The following is a 26114-nucleotide window of genomic DNA, read 5'->3' as shown; positions in this document are numbered from 1 at the left end:
GTAGGTTCTCATTAGTTATCTGTTTTATACATAGTAGCATATATATGTCTGACCTGCCTTTATAATTGGTCTCATATCATCTTCTGCCCCATTAATGGTAATGACGTCTGTTGGTGGTATGTTGCTACCAGAGAGACCATACTTGAGCAGTTTTTGTTCATCTGTAATTTACCAGTGCTTGGCACAGGTAGGAACAGACCAAGTGTTGTTGCTGGAATGTTGTTCTGTATCAGTTTACCCAAGGCAGGGATCAAAGAAAAAGTTGCCACAAAGAACTGCATGTGTGTCTCGTGTGAACACTGTTGCAGGCTACTCAGTCCCACTGTCACGTGTCTTGGAAGGTGCTCAGGAAGTTCCGGCCCACCCTCTGTATGTGTCATCATCTTTGCCTTACTAACTCTCAGGGCAAGGACCAGGCAGGTTTTTACCGTAGCCTTTATCAGACTGTGTTCAATCAATAAATATTAATATTTAAACAGACCGTAGTAAGCATAGCTGTGCAGATGTAAAAGCAAGTCTCTCTGAGCTGTAAGAACGTCCTTCCACTACAGCCCATTTTCCACAAGGCAGCCAAAGTGATCTCTTAAAAGCATGAATTAGATCACCACCACCCTCCCCCGCTTAAACCCCTGTGATAATTTCCCATCCTGTCCCATTCAGAGTGAAGTCTATGCCTGCCCCATCCCCACAGCTTCCAAGGCCCTGTGTGGCCAGGCCCTGCCCACCTCCCTATACCTTTCTTTTGCTTCCTTTCCCCTTGTTTGCGATAGTGTTTCTGGTTCTTGAAAGTGTGGTGCTTGCTCTTGGTGCCTTCGCACTTACTATCCCTTCCTTGTCCCCCCGCTTTGTCTTCAGGTCTCTCAGTTCTAACTGATCCCTCTCTCTGAAGCTCCCCATCACTCTGTCCCATCATCCTCTTTTATTTTCCTCATAGCACTTTTTTTTTTTCATCCTTTGTAAGGTTACTTTATTTTGCTTTTAGTCCAGCGGCAGATTTTTTAAATATATATAATTTTATTTATTTTTTGGTTGCATTGGGTCTTTTTTTTTTTAACATCTTTATTGGAGTATAATTGGTTTGCAATGGTGTGTTAGTTTCTGCTTTATAACAAAGTGAATCCGTTATACGTATACATATGTCCCCATGTCTCTTCCCTCTTGTGTCTCCCTCCCTCCCACCCTCCCTATCCCACCCCTCTAGGCGGTCACTAAGCACCGAGCTTATCTCCCTGTGCTATGCTGCTGCTTCCCACTAGCTATCTATTTTACATTTGGTAGTGTATATATGTCCATGCCACTCTCTGACTTTGTCACATCTTATCCTTCCCCCTCCCCGTATCCTCAAGTCCATTCTCTAGTAGGTCTGCGTCTTTATTCCCGTCTTGCCCCTAGGTTCTTCATGACCATTTTTTTTTTTTAGATTCCATATATATGTGTTAACATACGGTATTTGTTTTTCTCTTTCTGACTTACTTCACTCTGTATGACAGACTCTAGGTCCATCCATCTCACTACAAATAACTCAATTTCGTTTCTTTTTATGGCTGAGTAATATTCCATTGTATGTATGTGCCACATCTTTATCCATTCATCTCTTGATGGACACTTAGGTTGCTTCCATGTCCTGGCTATTGTAAACAGAGCTGCAATGAACATTGTGGTACATGACACTTTTTGAATTATGGTTTTCTCAGGGTATATGCCCAGTAGTGGGATTGCTGGGTCGTATGGTAGTTCTGTTTTTAGTTTTTTAAGGAACCTCCATACTGTTCTCCATAGTGGCTGTATCAATTTACATTCCCACCAACAGTGCAGGAGGGTTCCCTTTTCTCCACACCCTCTCCAGCATTTATTGTTTCTAGATTTTTTGATGATGGCCGTTCTGACTGGTGTAGGATGATATCTCATTGTAGTTTTGATTTGCATTTCTCTAATGATTAATGATGTTGAGCATTCTTTCATGTGTGTGTTGGCAATCTGTATATCTCCTTTGGAGAAATGTCTATTTAGGTCTTCTGCCCATTTTTGGATTGGGTTGTTTGTTTTTTTGATATTGAGCTGCATGTGCTGCTTGTAAATTTTGGAGATTAATCCTTTGTCAGTTGCTTCATTTGCAAATATTTTCTCCCATTCTGAGGGTTGTCTTTTCATCTTGTTTATGGTTTCCTTTGCTGTGCTGCATTGGGTCTTCGTTGCTGTATGCGGGCTTTCTCTAGTTGCGGCGAGGGAGGGCTACTCTTTATTGTGGTGCATGGGCTTCTCATTGTCGTGGCTTCTCTTGTTGCGGAGCACAGCCTCTAGGTGCGCAGGCTTCAGTAGTTGTGGCTCACGGGCTCTAGAGCGCAGGCTCGGTAGTTGTGGCGCACGGGCTTAGTTGCTCTGCAGCATGTGGAATCTTCCTGGACCAGGGCTCGAACCTGTGTCCTCTGTATTGGCAGGCGGATTCTCAACCACTGCCCCACCAAGGAAGTCCCCTTCATAGCACTTATTACTACCCCACATCACTGAAGAGTTTGTGTTCACTTGCTCCCGGTCTAAGACCTTGGCCACCCTGTTCACCACTATATTCCCAACACCTGGTCTGGTGCCCAGCACACATATTCAGTAAGTACACTTTTTTAACTTAAAATTCTGTTCTAACAAAGTATGCTTTACACTTAGTATATTGCTGTGGATTTTGTTGCCAGTATGATGTACCCTGTGAGGCTTCTCCCAAGAACGTGGGCATCAGATTGCCTGTAGAAATCACACCACAAACCTGCAAATGGTAGGTCAGAATGGAGGTGCACCGTCACCCTTACACAGAGTGGCGGGCTTCCAGTTCTCCAGATGTGACTCTAAAGAAAGAACGAGTCCTTCAGGAGAACCGCTTGAGGAGCCTGGGAGGCCTGGGAGGAAGGGCAGCCTGCGAGGCAGATGGGGGAGGTGCCGGCCTGGGGGACACTGCACCCCAGGGTAGAGTCCAGGCTGCCGAGGCCCCCAGGCTCCAGTGCCTCTGTGGCAGAGGACACATCCAGCTCTCCTGCGGGTTCCATCCTGTGGAATGGCCGTCACGTAGCCACCCCTGGCTAGGCAGTCACTGTGCCAGGCGTGGGGCTCGCTACCTGGGTGCTCCACATACGTTGTCCTGCTTTACTGGGAACCCTTCCTGGGCCTTCTTGGGATAATGTGCCTCCCAGTGAAATTTGTGTGGATGACAGTTCACCGACAGACCAGAGCATCTTTTTCCCCTCAGCAGTTTTTCATCCCAAGTTGATAAATCGACAATTTGTCAGTCTTATCGGCCTGACCAAGAAGTGGATCAGATAGCTCTTTGTAAATTCGCAAAATGAGATTTTTGAGCCTGTGACGTACTAGCTTATGTGAATTTTAGGGCATGGCCAACAGCCTTCCCTTGGGACCTCACCCCATTTGTCCACTCACACCCCTCCGATGGCCCAACTATTCTTGTCAATTTTTTAAAAAACAGCTTGATTGAAATACAATTCACATTCCATAAATTCACCCGTTTAAAATGTACAGTTCAGTTCTTTTTAGTATGGTCACAGAGTTTTGCAACAATCACCACACAGTTTTAGAGCATTTTTATCACACCCAGCCCTGTACCCACGAGCAGTCACCTCCCCTTTTCTTTTAAGTTTATTTTTAAGATTCTGACTCTTTAACTCCCAGCATTAGACTTTAGCATTTTTACATGTATACAGCTAATATATAGCTGTTGTAGGTACAGAGTTACCAGTGTGTTCACAGATTTCTTAGCTCGCTTTTTTCACCTTGCAACCCATTCTTTAAGGGAAAAACAACCCAACTCTTAGGTACTACAAAATAGAGAAATGTATCCTCCCTCAGCCAGTGTGGAGGTTCTGATCACACAGCCTGGGTTCAGATCATGACTGACCACTTAGTAGCTCTGTGACCTTGAGCAAAATCTTTAACCTCTCTGAGCCTCAGTTTCCTCATCTTTAAAATGAGAATACAACTGGTACTTACAGTTTTGTGAGAATTAATGAGAACAGTGTCTGGCACTTAGGGCTCTATAAGTGTTTGCTGTTATTATCTTTCATATAAGTTTCAGCTTAAAAAATGAGTTAGTTTAGAGAAAAAAATTACAAATATTTCAGATGGTAATCAGACGTGAAGATAATGGGAACAGTGCAGTAGGATAACGTGAGTCTGTTTTCCACGTTAACGATACCAGATCCTCTGCTTTAGGAATTTTATTATTTTTGTCGACCAGAAAAAAAAAAAGGGTCTGGGGAATTCCCTGGCAGTCCAGTGGTTATGACTCCACGCTTCCACTACAGGGGGCGTGGGTTCAGTCCCTGGTCGGGGAACTCAGATCCCGCATGCTGCACGGCGCCGCCTGGCCAAAAAAAAAAAAAAAACTAAAATAGCTTTAAACAAACAAAGTTCTCAGGCTAACACTTTATCAAAACAACAAAATGTACCCACAGGTCCCCCTTCTTTCTGACTTGTTTTTGACACAGCCTGCTTTACAGGGAGGCTTTGCAGCTCATTGGTTTATAGCATTTTTATTAGCTGTGTAATGGACATTTATTTTGGGACAATAAGTTGTCCAATGTATTTCATACATTTGAGGAACCGTATTGGTACGTGGCCAGAATGTGACAGCAAACAGCTTTGTGCCTTGGTTTTTCCCTTTAGTTTTCTTACGCGTTACCAAATGCTTAGATGCTGGACAATCACCAAAGCCTCGTTTCTAGGAAACAGGTGTATGTCATATTTCATTGTCACCACATGCACACACTTGCCCCTTCTAACTCCAGGTCTCCCTTCTCCCACTCTACTTTTTCCCTAGCATGTAGCAGTATAATTTACTTATTTATTATCCTAGCTAGGATGTAAGCACCATGAGGGTAAGGATCTTTGACTGACTGATTAATTTTTATTTTTTTAATTGAAGTATAACTGACTTACCACCTGATATTAGTTTCAGGTGTACAACATAGTGATTTGATATTTTTAGAGGTGACAAACTGTACACAGTTATCACAATATTATTGACTCTGTATCCTGTGCTGTGCATTACATCCCTGTGACTTATTTATCTTGTAAGTGGTAGTTTGTACCTCTTAATCTCCTTCACCTATTTTGCCCCATACCCCACCCCCCTCCACTCTAGCAACCACTAGTCTGTTCTCTGTATCTGTGAGTCTACTTCTGTTTTGTTATATTTGTCCATTTGTTTTATTTTTTATATTCCACATATAAGTGAAAACATAAAGGATTTGTCTTTTTCTGACTTATTTCACTTAGCATAATACCCTCTAGGTCCATCCATGTTGTCACGAATGGCAAGATTTCTTTCTTTTTTATGGACTAAAGGACTCCTAGCCGAGTCACGTCCCTTCTAAGGAGCCTTCCTGGAATCCTGTGCCATCCCCGTTACTTAGGCTTGCCCCTCATTGGCTAGAACTGGGTCACATGGCCACCCTTTCTACTAGGAAGGCCAGGAAACGTAGGCACAGCCCCTTCCGAAAGGAAGAAGGATCTGAGTTAGGTAACTGGCAGTGCCTGCCTCGGGGGTTGTTGTCTAGCTGGCTAGGGAGGGGGTGGCAGCAAGGGTTTCTCCAATCTGAACCTAGTCAAGGTGTCCATCTTATTTTACTTCGGGACAGAGTCTGTGAAACAGGTAGGGTCTGGTACCTAAATCAGTAACGGCCAGGTGGTGGCCGCTGGACTTCCCCACAAACCAGCAAAACCAGTGCTTTTTAAGTGTACTCTGAACTTTGCAAGGATTTGATTTGATTTGGTTGTCTCACATTTTCACAGCAGGCTTGAAACTTAAACACAGCAGCCTTCTTAGTGGTCATTACACCATCCAGGAAAGCCTCTTCTGAGTCCTGCAGGCTGTCATGTGAGCAGGGAAGCGGCCCAGGGTTCCTGTGTGGAGTCCTGCTGCTTCTGGGCCGCTAGTGGGATTCCTCAGCAGCAGCTCCCTCTGCAGGAACCTTCCGCGGGAGTCTGGACCTCCTGACTCTCCCACCCCTTCCTAGCCTGAGACTGTTTTAATTTTGAATGGGTGCTGGTATGGATCCAGCCTGTCAAGGAAAATAGGTTAAACACTCTTATCCCTCAAAAAAATGGTGATCCTGATGCTGTTTAAATGGAAAAACGGCAGTGAAGGAAAGGGGAGATCCATGTTGAAATGGAAATTTTACTTTTTTCTGTAGGAGTGGAAAGATAGTGAAGGCTTTAGCTAACTGAAAGTGCTTTCAACATGGCTAGTTGGGAAATTCCAATATGGACTTAGTCTCCAGGGCCAGGCAGATGGCAGAAACGAGAAAGCTTCTATCACCAGGGCATCGTGAACGTCTTAACGCAATTAGCGCTCTACATACAAAACACACAGGCCTAAGAAAAATTAACGTTTGAGTGCTCTTCTTTTCAGGCATCATTTTAAACGCTTTACCTGTTTTATCTTATCCAGTTCTCACAAACCCTGTGAGGTAGGTGCTGTTGTAATCATCCTTGTTTACTGCTGAGGAAACCAAGGCTCGGGGCAGTTACTTAAGTTCCCACATTGGGAAGTGGTAGAGCGGGATCTGAACCAGGCATACTGGCTCCAGAGCCCTCACTCTTAATCACCGCGTTGAGAAACATTTTCTCTCTGAGGTTCTTAAAACACCCTACCCTGTCAGTCTCCCATTTTTACCACTCTTGTCAGAGACATGCTACTAGGCATGTGTTCCTTTCCTACTCTCTGTGCTTGACCTCAGTGGAGGAGAGACAGTTGGGAGTGGCAAGGAATGAGGCAGCAGGACGTCTGCAAGTTCATGCCCTGGCTAAAGGGGACAGCTGCTCCTGGCTCTAGCTGGTTGGGGCCAGTGTTACCAGATATTCTTTCTTTTTTTTTTTTTAAATAGAAGCGAGATCTGGATTTTTATGACATGTCTCCCAGTTTTTAAATGTTCACAGCTAATTCAAAAGTTTTAGAAAGCAGTGCATAGGCACAGCAAAGGAAACAATCAACAGAGTGAAAATGCAACCTATGGATTGGGAGAAAATATTTGCAAACCATATATCTGATAAGGGGTTAACATCCAAAATATCTAAGAAACTCATACAAGAGTAAAAAACCACAAATAACCCCATTGAAAAATGGGTAAAGGACCTGAATAGACATTTCTCAGAAGAAGACATACAAATGGTCAGCAGACATTTAAAAAGGTGCTCAACTTCACTAATAACCAGGAAAATAGAAATCAAAAGCACGATGAGATACCACCTCATGTCTGTTAGAATGACTTTCATCAGAAACAGTTGGAGAGGATGTAGAGAAAAGGGAACCCTTGTACCCTGTTGGTAGGAATGTAAATTGGTACAGCTGTTACAAAAAAACAGTATGGAGGGGAAAAAAAACAGTATGGAGGTTCCTCAAAAAATTAAAAATAGTAATACTTTATGATCCAGCAATTCTGTTTCTGAGTATGTAACCAAAGGAAAGGAAATCAGGATCTTGAAGAGATAATCTACACTCCCATGTTCATTGCAGCATTATTCACGATAACCAAGATATGGAAACAACGTAAGTGCCCATCAACAGATGAATGGAAAAAGAAAATGTGGTTATATACATACAGTGAAATATTATTCAGCCTTAAAAAAGGATATCCCGCCAGTTGTAACAACATGGATGGACCTGGAGGGCATTATGCTAAGTGAAAGAAGCCAGTCACAAAAAAGACAAATGCTGCATGATTCCATTTATATGAGGTGTACCTAGAGTAGTCAGATTCATAGAGATAGTGTAGAAAGGTGGCTGGGGAAATGGGGAGATGTTTGTCGGGGGTACGAAGTTTCAGTTATGCAAGATGGATAAGCTCTGGAGATCTAATGTGCAACCGTGTGACCAGAGTTAACAGTACTGTGCTATACACTTGAAATTTGCTGAGTGTAGATCTTAAGTGTTTTCATCAGAAAAAAAAAAAAAAAAGGGAAAAAAATAAGGTAACTGTGTGAGGTGATGAATATGTTAATTGGCTTGTTTGTAGTGTCTATTTCACAATGTATGCATATATCAAATCATCAAGTCATACACCTTAGATATATATAATTCTTGTCACTTATAGCTCACTAAAGTTTGGGGGCGGGGGGAAGCAGGGTGTAGGCTAAACAGTGCATATCTGCAGACCAGATGTCCCCGGCAGCCACCACTTCCCAGCCTCTGATTTAACTCATCAAGCCTGCAGCTCCTCTGATGAAATGTATGCATCAGGCTGATATTTCTTGGGCGTTGAATGTGTACAAGGGACTAACAGATTAGAAACTGTCATCATAATTCTATTAAATCATAGCATAAGAGAATGTTGGAACTAGAAAGGAACTTGGAAATATCTAGCCACTTGTTTACCAAATCATGGTGTAGATGAGGTCTTAGACGGCTCATAGGTGAATGGTTTTTATTTTAATAGTTGTACATTTATTTTAACACGCATTCAGAAAGTATGATTAGCGTATGAGGCCTGTGATTTTGTGAATATTAGTTACTGTTTAAGGTGAGTTAAAGAGCACTGTTAAATATGTATGTAAATATGTATGTAATAAATATAATAAAAATAAATATAATAATATAAGTGGTGCACGAAAATGGCAAAAATTGTGAAGGTTGTGTGAGAATGACTGAAGGTATGAGTAACACTGATCTAGACTAAATCATCTTATTTAGATGAAAAAAACAGGTTTAGAAGATTTTGCCTGTGGCTGCGGACTTTTCTAACTTCCATTCAAGTTCTTTTTTGCCCTCTAAGAAGAGCATATGACATCAGTATTTTCCACATAAATTTACTTACCCATTTAAATAATTATGATGGTTTGATTTGTAAATTAGCCCTCAGTAAAGCTAGGGGGTGGAGAATAAATAAATAGTTATGGTGAGTATCAACTGAAAAAAAAAATGCACAGTTGAGAATAAAAGTTGAGAATTACATTTTATTGGCGGACAAACCTGAGGACTTAAGCCAGGACACAGCCCCTCTGAGGGCCTGAGGTCAGGGAGGAGCCAGGGTATAGAGGAGTTTTTGCAACAAAGACCGGGTAGTCGGAACTTCAAGATATTAGTTAATTAAAGAAAACCAGATATCTCAAGTTAATGAATTGAGTACTTTTCTGTGTATGGGAAGATGCAAGAGTCTGGGCTCATTGAAGTCATTCCTTTGATGTGCAGCTTAACTATCTGGGGCCAGTATCCTGTGCTTTCCCATCCTGAGTCCCCTCAGGGTGCACCCTTTGGAGGTGGCTGCAGTGGCTGAGGACGTGGTGTCATTTGTCTCCATCCTCAGTTCCCCCAGGGCTCACCGTAGGGGGCGACCCTCGTGGCTTGTTGGCTGCAACATCCTTTATTTACTGATATGATATGTGGGGCAACATTTTTCTTTCACATGAGTTAAGTGCTCAATGGAAATGAAAATACTTGGTGCTGCTTCTCCAGGATCCAGTGGACCAAGCCCAGAACTCATAAAAATAGTGGCCTGATGGAAAATCCTCGTTAAGGAAGAATTTAAAGGGTTATTTTGGTTTTGTTTATTTAACATGATGGTCTTTTTGTCAGTGATGTTTTATAAATCAGTAATATTTACTTCCAAAAGTCTAGTCAAGTGCTGTTTACTAGTTCTCCCAGAACTAGTTTTCTACAAAAACAACTGGTACCAAACCTCTTCCACTTAAACAGTTAACATTTTATAGAATAATTCAATTTAAAATTTAGTGAATTCTCAACTGTCACATTAGAAATCTCATGCTAAGTTCTGGGTTTGCAGTGTGGGAAAACGAAGCAGCAGAAGGCATGTCATTTAGCAGGGCTCTGTGGTACACGAGGGGAAGGGACAAGATGAAGCTCCTTCTTCTATTCTGCCAGGAACCATAGCTGGATACAGTCCAGCTCCTGCCTCCAAGCCGGGGTGGTAGAGAGGGCCCTGGGCCAGCAGCTGTGACTCAGGAAGGAAGAATGTATAAGACAGTGAGGCCTTAGTGTTCCACAGAGGGAAAACCGAGTCATAGAAGATGCTGCCTGTGAGTTTCCAGATTTCCTGGGACACAGTCAGATTTGGCTTTGGAGAGGGCTTATTTGTACCCTTGCCTTCCGACTGTGACTCTTAATCTCCTTCTCCACCTTCCTTAGTTTTCCCTGGAAATGCCCACACGTATGTGTTTGCGTTTGTGTATTTGGTGTATGTGTAGGGACCGAAGATGGAGCTCAGGAAGTGGTGAAGGAGATCTTAGAAGATGTGGTCACGTCTGCAGTTAAAGGTAAGAACCAAGACCCCAGCCTTTCCTCCTACTCGTTCCTTCACAGAAGTCCCCAGCCAGGTATTTTAGTGCCCACCCCCAGTAAACTCATGGAAACTGAGTCTGCCCTTGTCTGCCCAACTTTCATGTGGAATTCAGAAATTACGTGTCATTAGTGATTCGTGTTCTTCTCACTCGGGTTGGGTTCAAGAAGCACAGTCTGACAATGTTAAGAGTTGGGTGCTCCACATGGAGATGCAGAGGGCCACTCCTGTATACAGCCAGGTTTTTCCAGAAGTGGGCGGGGAGCCCTGAGGTGGTGAATTTTCCTGGCCAGCCATTGATGTATCCAGGGGACTGTCCCCACGTCAGCAGGTATCAGATGCACAGGGAAGCTTTGTTCATTTTGTTAGACTTCATTCTTAACTCCCTCAATTTTTTGGTGTAGTTTCAGTGGAATTAACCTTGTATAGCTCAGAATGACTATCAGATGATTTTTCCTTTGTTTTTACCCAGAATCTCAGGTCAGTGGTTATGTGCTGAACACTCAGCTCCAGTGCCAATAAACCATTAATGGATTGAGAAGTCAATAAATTAGTGGGTTGCAATCAGCGTTTTCTAAATGGAAGAGAATAAATGAAAATAGATGCAAGCTGAATGTGACTCATATAGTAATGTTAAGCATTGTTTCATGAAACATGTTTCAGTGATTTATTTATGTGCACACGTGTATACTGGGTCATGACTGTTAAAATGTATTTCTTAGTGAGGGTCATGGTCAAAGAAGTTTGACCCACTGCTCTAAGCCTTATCCTTTTATTAATTTAGGGTACCACCAAACTATATTCATAGATTTCATTATTTAACTTTTTATAGAAATGTCTTTTAAATAAAATAATTTTATTTCCTACCTTTAGATTTTTTTTTTTCTGGGACCAATGCACGAAGTCCTCACATAATGAACACTTATCTGTCTTGTTCACTGCTATATCCCCCAGCCCCTAGCACAGAGCTTGGCACATAATAGGCGCCTGATAAATATTTGTTGAATGAATATATGCTTCAAAAACCATTATGGACGATTATGCTTATTAAGTTGTTTGGTGTCCCTTAAATATATAATGATCCACATGGTAAATTCCTCATAGAGTTCAGCTGTTCTGCTAATCATCAGATGTGCTTTCTTTCATTAAATGATGGAATCTATTTAATTCTTTGTCTTTTCCTTTTCCACATGGCTGCCAGGAAGCTCAGGTCTACATTTCTTTTTTCCTGTGACTGAGGTTTTCTATCATAACTATCAAACTCTTTTCATTTATGTAACTCTTGTTCTCTAACCCCTGTATTAGTAGCCCTTTTTTAAAAGAAAAATCTGTGCTTTTTATGTTTAGCTGGTTCTAATCTTCTTCGGAAGTAGGTAGGGGTGGGCAGGACTGCTGTATTGCACAATTCTGGAGGCACCATTGACCTGGACCACAATATGAAGGAAGCCACCTGGGAGTGGGGCTGTGGGTAATAGACACATATAGCCAGAGCAGGGCAGTGGCTCAGGGAAAGGGAAAAAGCAGTAGCTGGAAGGTTATGTAAATAACTTCTTCTTGGTGTGAGGCCATCTCTTAGGGTAAGTACTAATAACTTGGTGATGACTTTTGCATTGTATTTTAAGAAGCAGCACAAAACCACGGTCTGACGGAGCCTGAGAGGGTCCTGGGTGAACTGGAGTGCCAGGAACATGCCGCGCCCCCAGCGGCTGACGAAAACTCACAGACCAATGGGATAGCGGACGACAGGCAGTCCTTGTCGTCGGCAGATAATCTGGTACGTTGGTGATCTTCCTATCTGGCTCATTTTGGTTTTTACTTTTTTAGAAGATGCAGAATTAAATCTCTATCAGAAGAAGCGAGTGAAAACCAACAAGCCCTGTTCAATTCTTTAGTCACACCATCCTGGCCTGATAGTCTTTGTGCTAATAGGTTCCATTCTTGGAACATGCTAATGTTGGTGGTATATAATAGGGTTGTTAAACCGTATTTATTCAGACTTTTAAAAACTTATATTTCCTGCCCTTTTTCTTTTCTCTCAAAATGGTGTACATTCATTAGAGAAAAATAAAATATAGAGAAGGAAAATAAGGAAATAGAAGTCATCCATAATCTTCTAACCCAGAGATAACATTTGTTAACATTTTACTTATACTCTAGATTTTTCTCTCCCTCCCATGTTTTTTACCACTTAAATGTAGTAACACAACGTACATGCTGTTTTGTAACCTGCTTTTCAAATTTTAGGTATATTATGAACATCCTTTCAGGGCCCCCCATAAGTGTGTCTGCTACATTATTATTATTTTTTTAGGTAGCTTTGTTGTTTTCTTGAAAACACTATATATAAACATTCAAAACAGGAAGAAATGATATTAACATCCCACCTGAACCCACTCTCTCACTGTACCTTTTCACCAATGTTTCTCAATCTTTTAAATGATCTCTCTCTCTCTCACACACATACACACACACACACACACACACACACACACACACACGGGAGCCTTTTTATGTATTTCTTTTTCCCATTCATCACCCTGTTTCATGAAATTTTAAAGCTATTGGTAAACTAGATACCTGTTTATGTACTGTATGTGTATCTGTGCTTTATACATAAAAAGAATGATTTTTTTCCACACCCATTGCCCCCGCCCCCAACCAGTTTTTGCCCCTGTCTTAAGTCTGTATAGGCTGCTATAACAGAATACTATTTACTGGGTGACTTGTAAACAACAGAAATGTGTTTCTCACAGTTCTGGAAGCTGGGAAGTCCAAGATCAAGGTACCAGCTGTTTCAGTGTCTGGTGAGAGTCTGTTTCCTGGCTCACAGATAACTGTCTTCTTACTCTGTCCTTCTGGCAGAAGGGGTGAGGGAGCTCTCTGGGGCCTCTTTAATAAGGACACTAATCCCATCCATGAGAGCTCCACCCTCATGACCTAATCACCTCTCAAAGACCCCACCTCCAAATACCATCACATTAGGATTAGGTTTCAACATGTGAATTTTGGGGTGGAGTGGGGGGCACAGACCTCCAGTCTATAGCAGTCCCCTTGGGGTTACATCATCCCCATTAAGAATGCACTTACATAGGGATGTACTTAAATCCACACTAGGTGTTTCTGTGTTATGTACTAGGCTGCAACTTTGTTCACTCAACACTGTTTTATGGACATCTTTTTACATCAGTAGTACATATATGTCTAACTAATGTTTTTAATGGCCATGTGAAATTCTATCATGGATTACCATAATGTAACAGTTCCCTATTAGGTTTTTGGGTTATTTTCAGTTTAATCACAGGAGACAGTTCTACAATGAACATCCTTGTAGATAGATCTTATGTCCATCCTTAATTCTTTATGATAAATTCATACAAGTGGTATTGTTGGGTAGGATTTGGAAGCTTTAAGGCTTTTGTTCCTTAACATCAAATTAGGTGGCCAGGAGGGCAATGGTCGAATTTCTACCCGCTTGGAGGCTCTCAGCACTCATTTTCCCATTCCCTCATTAAAACTGGGCAGTAGCATTCATTCAAATCTTTGCTGGTCTGATGGAAGAAAGATCCTGCCTTAATAATTAGTAGTAAGGTTATTTTGGTTTATCTGTTATTTGCATTTCTTGGTGAATTGCTTACTCATGCTTTCTGCCTGTTTTTCATTTGGGAGTAGGGTTTCCATATTTCCTGAATGAATTATGAGAACTTTTTATATGTTGAGGATTTAATCCTTGTCATATGTTGCAAATATTTATTTAAAAAAAATTTTAATGTAGCTTACTTTTTTAGTTAAAGAAGTTTATTTTAAAACAAAACACCTGTCATTTTTTTCCCCCATTTATCCTGCAATAATATTCTTAGAAATACCTTTTTTACCCAAGCTAATATAAATAATTACCTATATTTGTTTTGGGTTTTTTTATGGTTTAACCTTTGCTCGTTTATCATTTTAAACCACCCACACCCACTTTTTGAAGGACAAGGAACAATTTTTAGAATTGCTGTAATGACTCCCCCATAAGCTCCTGTTTTGACATATTGTTTCCTCCTCCACATCCCTCACTTCCCCATCCCTCACTTCCCCACTGAATAAATATTGGGTGGGCCAAAAGGTTCGTTCAGCTTTTTCCATAAGATGGCTCTAGTAGCACTTAGTTGTCTTTAACTTCATTTGAAACAGGTTTGTTAAATTGTATGTGACAGCTGTCATATCAGCAGACATTTAAAAAAAAGACATCAAAATTGGTGAATTTTTGTGTAGCCATTTTAATATTGAAGATGGAAGAAAAAAAGCAACATTTTCATGCTTTATTATTTCAAGAAAAGTAAAAACGCAGCTGAAACGCATAAAAAGATTTGTGCAGTGTATGGAGAAGGTGCTGTGACTGATCAAATGTGTCAAAAGTGGTTTGCAAAGTTTTGTGCTGGAGATTTCTCGCTGGACGATGCTCCAAGGTTGGGTAGACCAGTTGAAGTTGATAGCGGTCAAATCAAAACAATAATTGACAACAATCAATGTTATACCACGCGAGAGATAGCTGACATACTCAAAATATCCAAATCAAGCGTTGAAAATCATTTGCACCAGCTTGGTTATGTTCATCACTTTGATGTTTGGGTTCCACATAAGTTAAGGGGAAAAAAACGTTTTGACCATACTTCCACGTGCGATTCTCTACTGAAACGTAATGAAAACGTTCCTATTTTAAAACAAATTGTGACGGGCAATGAAAAGTGGATACTGTACAACAGTGTGGAACGGAAGACATTGTGGGGCAAACGAAACGAACCACCACCAACCACACCAGAGGCCGGTCTTCATCCAAAGAAGGTGATGTTGTGTATATGGTGGGATTGGAAGGGAGTCCTCTATTATGAGCTCCTTCCGGAAAACCAGATGATTAATTCCAACAAGTACTGCTCCCAATTAGATGAACTGAAAGTGGCTGTCAAGAAAAAGCATCCAGAATTAGTCAACAGAAAACGCATAATCTTCCATCAGGATAACAACCCAAGACCACATGTTTCTTTGATGACCAGGCAAAAACTGTTACAGCTTGGCTGGGAAGTTCTGATTCATCCACCATATTCACTAGACATTGCTCCTTTGGATTTCCATTTATTTCGGTCTTTACAAAATTCTCTTAATGGAAAAAATTTCAGTTCCCTGGAAGACTGTAAAAGGCACCTGGAACAGTTCTTTGCTCAAAAAGATAAAAAGTTTTGGGAAAATAGAATTATGAAGTTGCCTGAAAAATGGCAGAAGGTAATGGAACAGAAGGGTGAATACGTTGTTCAATAAAGTTCTTGGTGAAAATGAAAAATGTGTCTTTTATTTTTACTTAAAAAAACCGAAGGCACTTTTTGGCCCACCCAATAATTTAAATTTTCATGAGATAATTATATTTCTTATTTTTGAAGAGTTATCCTTTGGTTTGGACCCTTTGATTTTTCTCATCCTTGTTCTAATCTTAGGAATCAGATGCACAAGGACATCCAGTGGCCTCCAGGTTCTCGCACATTCTGCAGAAGGACGCCTTCCTGGTGTTTCGCTCCCTGTGCAAGCTGTCCATGAAACCCCTGGGCGAAGGTCCCCCAGATCCAAAGTGAGCACACAGCAGTTCTTGGCCGTCTATAACCCAAATGACCCAGGAGGATCTTGGGGGCTCCAAGAAACCCCAGGGCCTTGTCCCCTGGTTGGTGTAAATTCAGGAATTTACAGGATGGTTTTACAACTTTTTCAGGCTCAGGCAGGTCCCCTAGTCCTTTTCATCATGAATTGTCTCTGTGTTCCCACCAACCATGATTATTGTGCCCAATTTTCCTTTCCTTGGTTTACGTGCTAAAAATAATCAGTCTATTGAACATTCATCTTCTTTTTACTGACTAATGAATTAATTTAATCTCCTGATCTGGGGGTCCACCATCAGGATGCATAGAAACCTCAATTTCTTACCCTGATTGGAAACTTCTGCTTTGTGGATACAGATTTAAGCCCCAGATTCAACTCAGGGAAGCCAAACCTTTATAGAGTCAAGGATGTACCACAAGGATGGTAGTGCTGTGGAGTGTCAAAGCAGAAGTTCTGGAGCCACAGGGAGCTGTGTTCAGCCCTGGCTTACTTGAGGCCAACTTCCTGGCCGTATGAGCTACTAAACCTCATCTGAAAAATGGGAATACGGAAAATCACCTCACAGGATCAATGATATGAAATGATAGACTGACATCCCAAGCATAGGGCCTAGTACTTTATGAGAGTTTTATAGTTACTATTATTATTATTATTATTATTATCATTATTATTATTATTAGTCACTAATAATAATCCTCACTCTTCTGTTAAGAATATGATGACCGTTAGGGAAAAGACTCATGAAAGTTTCCCATTCTTTGCATCCCTTGTGCGCAGGGGTGGGGAGCGTGAGGCAGATGGGTGAAGAGCACTGTTCTCCTCGTCTCTGAAGGTAGAGCGGGACAGACGCTTGAGGCTCACATGATTGATGTGAAGTGATTGGTTCTATTAGATTAGTTGCAGAACCAGCTTTGCAGAGTCAGTGTGCACTTATTTTGCTCCTGCTCGGTTCTGTGCTTTATGACGGGGAGTTGGCAGCTCTCGTTCTCCCAGGGCCTGCAGGTTCTGTGAGAACCCACCTCATGCCATCTGCCCTCATTCTCTTGACATTTAGGTGCTGTTGCCAGTTCTCAACTCCCTGGCTTCTCAGAAAATCCTGCTCACTGGTAGAGGAGTGAGACCTTCTCAAGAAACATCCTTTCTAAAATTTCACCTTTCAGCTCTGTCCTTGTTTTCCATTTCCTTTGCCAGATCCCACGAGCTGCGCTCCAAGGTAGTTTCCCTGCAGCTCCTCCTCTCCGTGTTGCAGAACGCTGGCCCGGTCTTCAGGACTCACGAGATGTTCATCAATGCAATCAAGCAATATCTCTGCGTGGCGTTGTCCAAAAACGGCGTCTCCTCAGTGCCTGATGTCTTTGAGCTCTCTCTTGCCATTTTTCTTACTCTTCTTTCAAACTTTAAAATGCACTTGAAGATGCAGATAGAGGTATGGACTCCAAATTGACTTTTTTTTTTTAAGTTTGATGACTCTTTTGCCTAACGTGTTAACTGCTGGCAGCATAGTCCTCAGGAACTAGAGTTACACAGTCTACTTGCTGGTACCCCAAAGAAGAATTTTTTGAGCAAGAGAACACCTTTTCATAAAAAGTTACTGCCCCCAAATCTTGTATACCTTTCATTTTAACCAGAGGTTTAAATCATATGGTCTGTGTGTTGGGCTCAGTCCCCAAACATGTGCCTATAAGTTGTTTGGGATAACTTGAATTAGTTTCCAAATTGAGAAATCAGATTCTCCATGAAAATCCAGATTTGTGATTTCTCTCAAAAAACCACAACCCCGGTCCTGCCTTTCCACGTAGCAGCTCTTGGTGGTTTCTCAGGAGCAGCTGCTCCCTCTGATGGGGCCGTGTTCTCGGTTCACTGTGGTCCTACCCTATTAGCTCTTCCCACCCAGGGTTCCGGTGCTGGTCAGCAGTGTGTGGGCCTCAACTCTTCTCCTGCCCGGGCTGCTTCACTCATAGGCTCCGCCTGTTCTTCAAAGGCTTTGGGGGTTTTGAGCCCTAATTTAAACTATTAATTGGTGTCCTCCTTTATCTTCTTCTTGTCGTATAGGTCTTTTTCAAAGAGATTTTCCTGAACATTTTAGAAACATCAACAAGTTCTTTTGAGCACAGGTGGATGGTCATTCAGACCCTGACAAGGATCTGTGCAGGTATTTTCACCCTGAGGGTGCTCATCTATTTGACTTGCCCAGAAACACCTTTGATGCTTTCATTCTCCAAAGTCCAGATTAAGACCTTTAACTCCTCCTTTTAGAGTTTTAATGAAGTGCTGAGGAAATCATTACCTTAAAGGCTACTGCTAACCTAGTGACCAACTCAGACTGGTTTGCCCAGGACTTTCTGATTCTAGCATGGAAAGTCCCACGTCCTGGGAAACCCCATAATCCTGGAAAACCAGGACACTTGTCACCCTACCTACAAGCTGAACATGGTTTGTAAGTCACAGGGTCCTGGGTCTTGGTGCTGCCAACCCTTGATTGGATGCTAAGGTAAATGTGGATTTCCCTTACACCGTACAATTGTGTAGCTATAAACCGAGCATCTATTTGTTATCAGAGTAACTGCATAAAAGTTACACAACTTTAAGAATTGGATCGGGCAGTTGTTCTCCCTTTCTTTGATGAGGAAAGCGAGCTGTAGAGAGGTGGAAGCAGCTGCCTAAGATTTCAGTTAGTACCAGGGCAGGCCTAGAAAGAGGGCCTTCCACACTCCTGGTCCTTCCAACATGCATTTCCAGAGTGAGGTGTGTCCAACCTGAGTTAGTAATTCACTGGGAAAAGTTTTTGACCAAGAAATCTCATTTAATAAGATAACGTAACTGCTGTCTGTGTTCAGTCAGAATTTCTAATATCCATGTGTTATTTTCCAAGATGCCCAGTGTGTTGTAGATATTTATGTCAACTACGACTGTGATTTAAATGCTGCTAACATTTTTGAGCGCCTCGTAAACGATTTATCCAAAATCGCTCAGGGAAGAAGTGGACACGAGCTGGGAATGACACCTCTGCAGGTACAAACACTGAGAACACTCATTTATATTTAAAGTTCATGCATTTCAGTAAACATCTGTCGAGAGTCACCCCGTGCCAGGCACTGTCCTTGGTGCTGGGGATACAGCAGTGAAAAAAACACAGACACGCACCTCCATGTGCACAATTGCTGTGGTCCCAACACTTAAAAGCAAACAGTGAAGAAGTAAGCCACAGAGAAAAATAAAGCAGGGACGATAGAGACGGGATGTTGGAGGTGAGGGTGGTGCCATTTTTAATGGGGCATCAGGGTAGTCTCCCTGAGAAGGTGACACTTGAGCTGAGACCTGTAGGAAGCGAGTTCACTCTGTCACCTTTCCATAGATCGTGTGAAAACAGGATCCCAGGCTCCAGTAAAGGCAAAGGAGATTGCTTCTTATTAGATTCCCTCATTATTAGAGTGCCTACAAAGAGAATAGGATTCTTAACCTGAGGTCTCTGAAGAAACTGGTCAGAAGGTCTGTGAGCCACCTGGAATTATATATAGAATTTTGGTGTATGGGCATTTTTCCTAGATGAAGGTCCATAGTTGTCATTAGATTCACAGAGAGAGATCCACACTATTTTAGATGCTGTTTTGAGTCTAAAATGTTTGCTTTTTTTTTTTTTGGCTGCGTGTCTTGTGGGATGGTCCCCCGACCAGGGATTAAACCTGGGCCCTGGCAGTGAAAGCCCGGAGTCCTAACCACTAGGCCACCAGGGAACTGCAACATTTTTTAAGACATTTACAACTTGCATTCAACTTTTAAGAAATGCTACTTAAAAGGGAAAAAACCCAGTATTTTTATTTACTTGCAGAATAAGCCTTAAAATGGAATACTTTTGTGGGTGTTTAGGGGATAATGGTATGTCCACAATCATTCATCTGCTGCATAAAATTCTTTTCTCTTTTTTCAGGGTCACTAGTTAAGACCCTCTTACTTATTTATTTTTTTAAATGGTATTTTTAAGTGTTTTGTTTAATTTAAACAAGCAATGAATGAGAACTTTCTTTTAAAAAATCCAGATAATACTCTGTTTTAGGAATGCACACATCCCATATTTTTGCTGCTGGGGAGTTTGTAATGAACACCTTTAAAGATGTTCATGGTTTTTGCAGTGAGCCATCAATATTTATGTCACCCGTTAGCTTTTCCTTGGGTTAATAGCACTGAATGTCAGTGCTTATCTCGTGTCGTCACAGGATTCCCGGAGCCCTCTAGATGTCGGCACTTAATTTATCTGCTGAGTCTCTGTGTCGTGTCACTTTTGTCCTTTAGGAGCTCAGTCTGAGGAAGAAAGGCCTGGAGTGCCTCGTGTCCATCCTCAAGTGCATGGTGGAGTGGAGCAAAGACCTGTATGTGAATCCCAACCACCAGGCCAGCCTCGGTGAGAGACCCCTGCTGCAAACATCCAGCCCTCACCCCCACCACATACGATAGGCTACTCACGTCGTCGGGAGAAGCTATCCTGATATAGGTGTCTCAGAGTTAGCAAAACACTTTCATTTGCAGACTATGTGAAGTATTTTAAATGTTCTGTTTTTTCATCCATCTGGAATTTGGGGGGGAATAGTGTGAGTTGTGCTCAAACTCCATTTTTCCAAAAGGGGAGCCAGTTATTCCAACATTTTTTTAGTAGTCTCTCCTTCCCTCACTGATTTGAAGCACCACTGATTTGGTTTATGATATACCAAATTCTCCTGTGTGCGTAAGTCTGTTTCTGAATATTCTGTTCTATTGATTTGTCTGTTCTTGCACCAATACCACGCCTTTCAAATGCCTAGAGTTCTTAGCAGTGAGTTTTGATACCTGCTAGGACAGGTCCTCCTGTTCATTGTTCCTTAAGTGTCTTGACTGGTTTTGTACTTTTATTCTTTCATGTGAATTTTAACATTAGCTTATCAGGTTCCACAAACAAGTAAGTTGTTAAGTAACTGAGTGATATCAAGGTGCGCATGACCCTTACACTACAAACTTTTTTGTTACAGGTCTGGGAAAGGGAACTGCAGAGCCAGACCTCACCTCAGCCGTGTCTCTGTCCCATCTGTTTATTTGGTTTCCTTTGCTTTTGTGTCATCGCAGGTCAGGAGAGGCCCATGGATCAGGAAATGGGGGACGGGAAAGGCCTTGACATGGCGAGACGGAGCAGCGTGACATCCATGGAGTCCACGGTGTCCTCGGGGACTCAGACAGCCGTCCAGGATGATCCGGAACAGTTTGAGGTCATCAAGCAACAAAAGGAGATAATTGAACACGGCATTGACCTGTGAGTGTGGCCGTCGCTCTAGTTGAATCTCTTGGGAACCTGGCACTGACTCCTCAAGATGAAATGCCTGTTTCCAGAGGCCAGTGCTGGCACTTGTGGCCAGGCCCAATCAGGCTGGGCTTGGGCTGAGAGTGAGTGTGTGTGTGAGAGAGAAATTTAATAGCTTTGTGTGGTTGATGCCTGGTCTTTTTTTCCCCCCTAATTAAAAATATCAAACCAGTTTAGAAAATGCAGAAAAACATAAAGCAAGAATGTTAAAATCACTCATACAATTACTACCTAGAGGAAATCACCATTGGTAACATTTTTTTCTGACTGTGTATTGTGAAAAATTTCAACATGCAGAAAAATTAACTTTTGCCATATTAGTGTTATCTGTGTATTTTTTTCCGGAACCATTTGAAAGTAATTTGTAGCCATCATAATATTTCAGCTGTACATAGTTGAAAAATAAGGACATTCTCCCTTATAACCACATCATCATCATTACAATCACTGGTAAATCATCATGTTTCTTTTCAGTTTTTTATACACAAAAGTACATACACACACAATCTCACATCCTGTCCAACTTTTGAATGATTAGTTAATTTTGTAAACTCAATTTATTTTAAAAGTTGATGTTATAATACTCATTTATTAATTAAAATGTTGATCTCCTCATTTCCACTCTCACCATCCCTGCATCCCCCCCCCCAGTCTGTTCTCCCACAGCAGCTAAAGGAATCTTTTAAAAACTTAAATCAGGTCTTGTCACTCCCTGCCTACAGTCATTGCAGGTTTCCCATTTCCTCCCCACAGCCCGATCCAGCCTCCAGCCTCCCTCACTGACCTCATCCCCTTCCAGTGCTCCTGGGTCACAAAGGGCGTTTCAGTCCCTTGAACACCTCAAGCTTTTTGCCCTATTGCACCTTCTGCTTAGAATATTCTTGGATCTTTTTCATTCTTCGGGCTTGGCAAAGCATCTCTTCCTGAAAGAGGCCCCCGTAACCACGCTCTCTGAACAGTTCCGAGGTGTTCTCTGTCCCTGCACCACAGTCACAGCCTGTCCTCACAGTCCTTGCCACAGTTTGTGCTTATACATGAAGATCATTCCCCAGTGCATGGCCTGGTAAATAACAAGTTGAATTTATATGTCAATTAAGTTTGCCTGCCTTTAACAGAAAATCCAGAAATAACAGTGCTTAAGCACCATTAAAGGAAATCCCAAAGGGGACAGGCTAGGACAGTTGCAGTGGCTCTTATGGACGTCAGAGACCCAGGCTCCTTTTATCTTTCTGCTTCACCATCTTGAATACAGTTTTCATCTTCAGTGTTGCCTCATGGTTTAAGAGGACTGCTGGAGCTCCAGTCATCACACACATATATTCTGGGGAAGAAGGGGAAAGAGCAAAAAATGTATACCTCCCTGCCAAGTCAGCTTTGTTTAAGGATCCTTCCTAGAAGTACCCACACCACTTCTGCTCATCTCTTACTGGCCGGAACTTTATCACACGGCCGTACTTTGTCTAAGGGAGGCAGGGAAATGTAGTTCTTATCCCAGATAGTTGTGTGCCCAGCTAAACGTCTAGGTTTTATTAGTGTTGGAGAAGAGGAGAATGGATATTGGGTGACAACCAGCAGATTCTGTTAAAGCTAGGTCAAAAATTAAAAGTGGAATTGAGAAAAACTACCAGGACACACAGTTCATGGTGTTACTGTAATTTGCCTCAAATGCTAGCTTTTTTCTATCCTCCAGAGTTTGAAATAAGCAACCTGTGTCCCATCTCTTGGAAAAGGTTCAACAAGAAACCCAAGAGAGGGATCCAGTATCTCCAGGAGCAGGGCATGCTGGGAACGTCAGTTGAAGACATTGCCCAATTTCTGCACCAGGAGGAGCGCCTCGATTCTGTAAGACTGGGGGCTGGGTACGAGCATGTGGGTTCTTTCGTGTGATTCTGAGACCTTACTGGCTTTAACCTAGAGACTGGCCGACCCTGAGTGCAGTGCTGTTGTCCACACCCCTGCTTACAGCAGTCCTGTTTATCCCTTTGGCCAGTGTTGCAAAAAGTGCTTTAAAGGGAATAAACCAGCCTCCTGACAGGTGGTAGTGTATTTGGTGGGACAGTGTCAGAGCTAAAAGTGTCCCTTGGCTGCTAGAAATTGTTCTGGGTGCTCGTTGGCAGCTCACCTCCCTCCTGAGTGTGCCCCATCATTCCTCCACTTTTCAGTCTCCTGTGCCTCCCCCGCTTCCTTCGTGGCGGGACACTCTGAACCTGGAATGGTTGGGTGGGTGGGCAGGCTCAGGGAGTTGCCTAACTTTTCTAGCAGTTCAGCCCATTCTGGGTGTTTAGAGCCGGGGCATTCGGGGCCCCCGCCCCGCCTTTGACTGAAGTGTCTTTCACTGGGTGTTAATATTTGACAATTTGTAGGTATGAGTGAGTGTGTATGTTTCAGACCCAAGTAGGTGATTTTCTGGGAGAAAGCATGAAGTTCAACAAGGAGGTGATGTATGCCTATGTGGACCAACTTGACTTCTGTGAAAAGGAGTTTGTCTCAGCCCTGCGGACGTTTCTAGAAGGTTTCCGCCTACCTGGGGAAGCTCAGAAGATTGATCGGTTAATGGAGAAGTTTGCTGCAAGATACATAGAGTGCAACCAGGGGTGAGCACCGTGTTTAAGTCCCTTCTGCGCTCTCTTTTTGCCTTCCTCAGAGCACCAGTCTTAGCGTGGTTGGGGTTTAATCCGCGCCAGGCTATTAAAGTTTCTGTTCACTGTGTCTCACGTAAGACCTCACCTCGACCATTCATGTCCCCTCTACAGGAGGTTGAGGACCAGAGAGGCTAAGTAACTTGCCCAAGACTACACAGCTAGAGCCCACGCTCTTAATTATGACAAAAGAGCAGTTCTGTGGGTTGAGAAGAGGCACTCAGGCATCTCTTCCCTAATCAAGAACAGCTCCCTGACTTAATATATGGGGTAGATCTGAAGAATTTTCGTTTTTCTTTGATTACATACTGATGAACAGATTACTGAAATGGCTCTGTAACTAATAAAACCCTACCTACGTACATGATTTCATCTTGGGGCCTTTTTTTAAACTATTATTATTTTTTTAATTAAAAAATTTTTTTTTAATTCTTTTATTTTTAAAATAGTTTATTTTCCCTACAGTTCAGTTTTTTTAATTATTATTTTATTTTATTTATTTTTGGCTGCGTTGGGTCTTCGTTGCTGTGCGCGGGCTTTCTCTAGTTGCGGCGAGTGGGGGCTACTCTTCGTTGCGGTGCTCGGGCTTCTCATTGTGGAGGCTTCTCTTGTTGCGAAACACGGGCTCTAGGCGCGTGGGCTTCATTAGTTGTGGCACGTGGGCTCACTAGTTGTGGGTCACAGGCTCTAGAGCACAGGCTCCATAGTTGTGGCGCACGGGCTCATTTGCTCTGCGGCATGTGGGATCTTTCCCAGACCAGGGCTCGAACCCATGTCCCCTGCATTGGCAGGTGGATTTTTAACCACTGCACCACCAGGGAAGTCCCTTGGGACCTTTTTTGATAGGTAGTTCATTTTTGTGTAGGAAATGGAAATTGAAAGGAGAGCTAACCTTTATTAAACACCTCCTGTGTGCCAGCCATGCCGTGAGTTTTACATGCATTTCATCTAATTAACGGTAAGCCTGGGAGGTAGTATCCCTGTTTTATAGGTGAGGAAACAGGCTCTGAGATAGTGAGCAACCTATCCAGAAATTAATCAGCTAGAAAGTAGCAGAGATTGAATATGAATTTGTCTGACTCAGAAAAGCTCATGCTCTTTCCTCTGAACATGAAGTTAAGAATGTCTGAATATACTGTGAACGTGAAGTGGAAAATTTTCAGTGGGAACATTTTGAGAACAGTTTTGCCTCTTAAGTCAGCTTGGTTTTCATATTAATTGGTCCCAATCCTCCAAGTGCACAGCAAGCTGTCCCCATGAGATGACCTGGTCAGCAAAGGCAGCCTCTGGTCATTTTAACCAAATAGGTATTAGAATTTTCTGTGAAGACACAATTAGATGTTATTTACTTTAAACATATCTCTTATGTGGACCTAGAGACCTTGGTCTGTGTCCCCTAGTCGGTAAATACGTGACCCAATTAAGTGTCACGTTAGAATGTAGACCTTTTACTGTGTTCTTCAGAACTTCTCCTTCTCCTGTTGGGGGCAGTTTGGATAGACAAGTTTTTCTTTAGCCTCATGTATTACAAGGCTGTGCATCCCCAAGCATTTGTCTTTCTTCTCTTGCCTGAGGCAAAGAAAGTCAGCCTTCACCAGCATATTGTTTATTAAAGCAACATAAATATTTTTCTTTGTATTTCTGCTGTTAAATATTATAGTGTATAATGTAAACTTTAAATGGCTAATAACTGGACAGGAGTTTTAGTCATCTTTCCACCTGGTGCCTAGCACACCGTAGATATTCTCAGGAACAGGACCAAGGTGAGGCAAGCGAAGCACTAAAGGTGCAGACTGTAAAGGGCCTCGCTCAGAGTCATGTGCTGTAGGGTCGGCACCTGGGAGTAGGGGGGCCTCGCTTGCCTCACCCTCGTCCCTGGCCCTGGAGGCTCCTTAAGGATTGGATTGGAAGAATCAACATTGTGAAAATGACTCTACTACCCAAAGCAATCTACAGATTCAGTGCAATCCCTGTCAAACTACCACTGGCATTTTTCACAGAACTAGAACAAAAAATTTCACAATTTGTATGGAAACACAAAAGACCCTGAATAGCCAAAGTGATCTTGAGAACGAAAAATGGAGCTGGAGGAATCAGGCTCCCTGACTTCAGACTATATTACAAAGCTACAGTAATCAAGACAGTTTGGTACTGGCACAAAAACAGAAACATAGATCAATGGAACAGGATAGAAAGCCCAGAGATAAACCCACGCACCTATGGTCACCT

The 26114-nt window shown here is 42.3% G+C and overlaps 1 protein-coding gene across 1 annotated transcript in view; it reads left to right on the top strand.

Moving 5' to 3' along the window:
• The window catches only part of ARFGEF2 (ADP ribosylation factor guanine nucleotide exchange factor 2), a 100885-nt gene that overhangs the window by 26616 nt on the left and 48155 nt on the right, over positions 1-26114 (top strand). Inside the window, exons 7-16 of the mRNA XM_059898821.1 lie at positions 10201-10269; positions 11915-12066; positions 15764-15894; positions 17112-17346; positions 17973-18072; positions 18793-18932; positions 20211-20319; positions 21015-21198; positions 22977-23088; positions 23635-23840. Of these exons, the coding sequence (XP_059754804.1) occupies positions 10201-10269; positions 11915-12066; positions 15764-15894; positions 17112-17346; positions 17973-18072; positions 18793-18932; positions 20211-20319; positions 21015-21198; positions 22977-23088; positions 23635-23840 (1438 nt within the window). The remainder of the gene's footprint in view (positions 1-10200; positions 10270-11914; positions 12067-15763; positions 15895-17111; positions 17347-17972; positions 18073-18792; positions 18933-20210; positions 20320-21014; positions 21199-22976; positions 23089-23634; positions 23841-26114) is intronic.

This window comes from Balaenoptera ricei, chromosome 15, assembly GCF_028023285.1.
Source record: "Balaenoptera ricei isolate mBalRic1 chromosome 15, mBalRic1.hap2, whole genome shotgun sequence".
NCBI classification, from domain to species: domain Eukaryota; kingdom Metazoa; phylum Chordata; class Mammalia; order Artiodactyla; family Balaenopteridae; genus Balaenoptera; species Balaenoptera ricei.
Note: the sequence above shows the minus strand (reverse complement) of the source record. Positions and strands in the feature narration are given on the sequence as shown.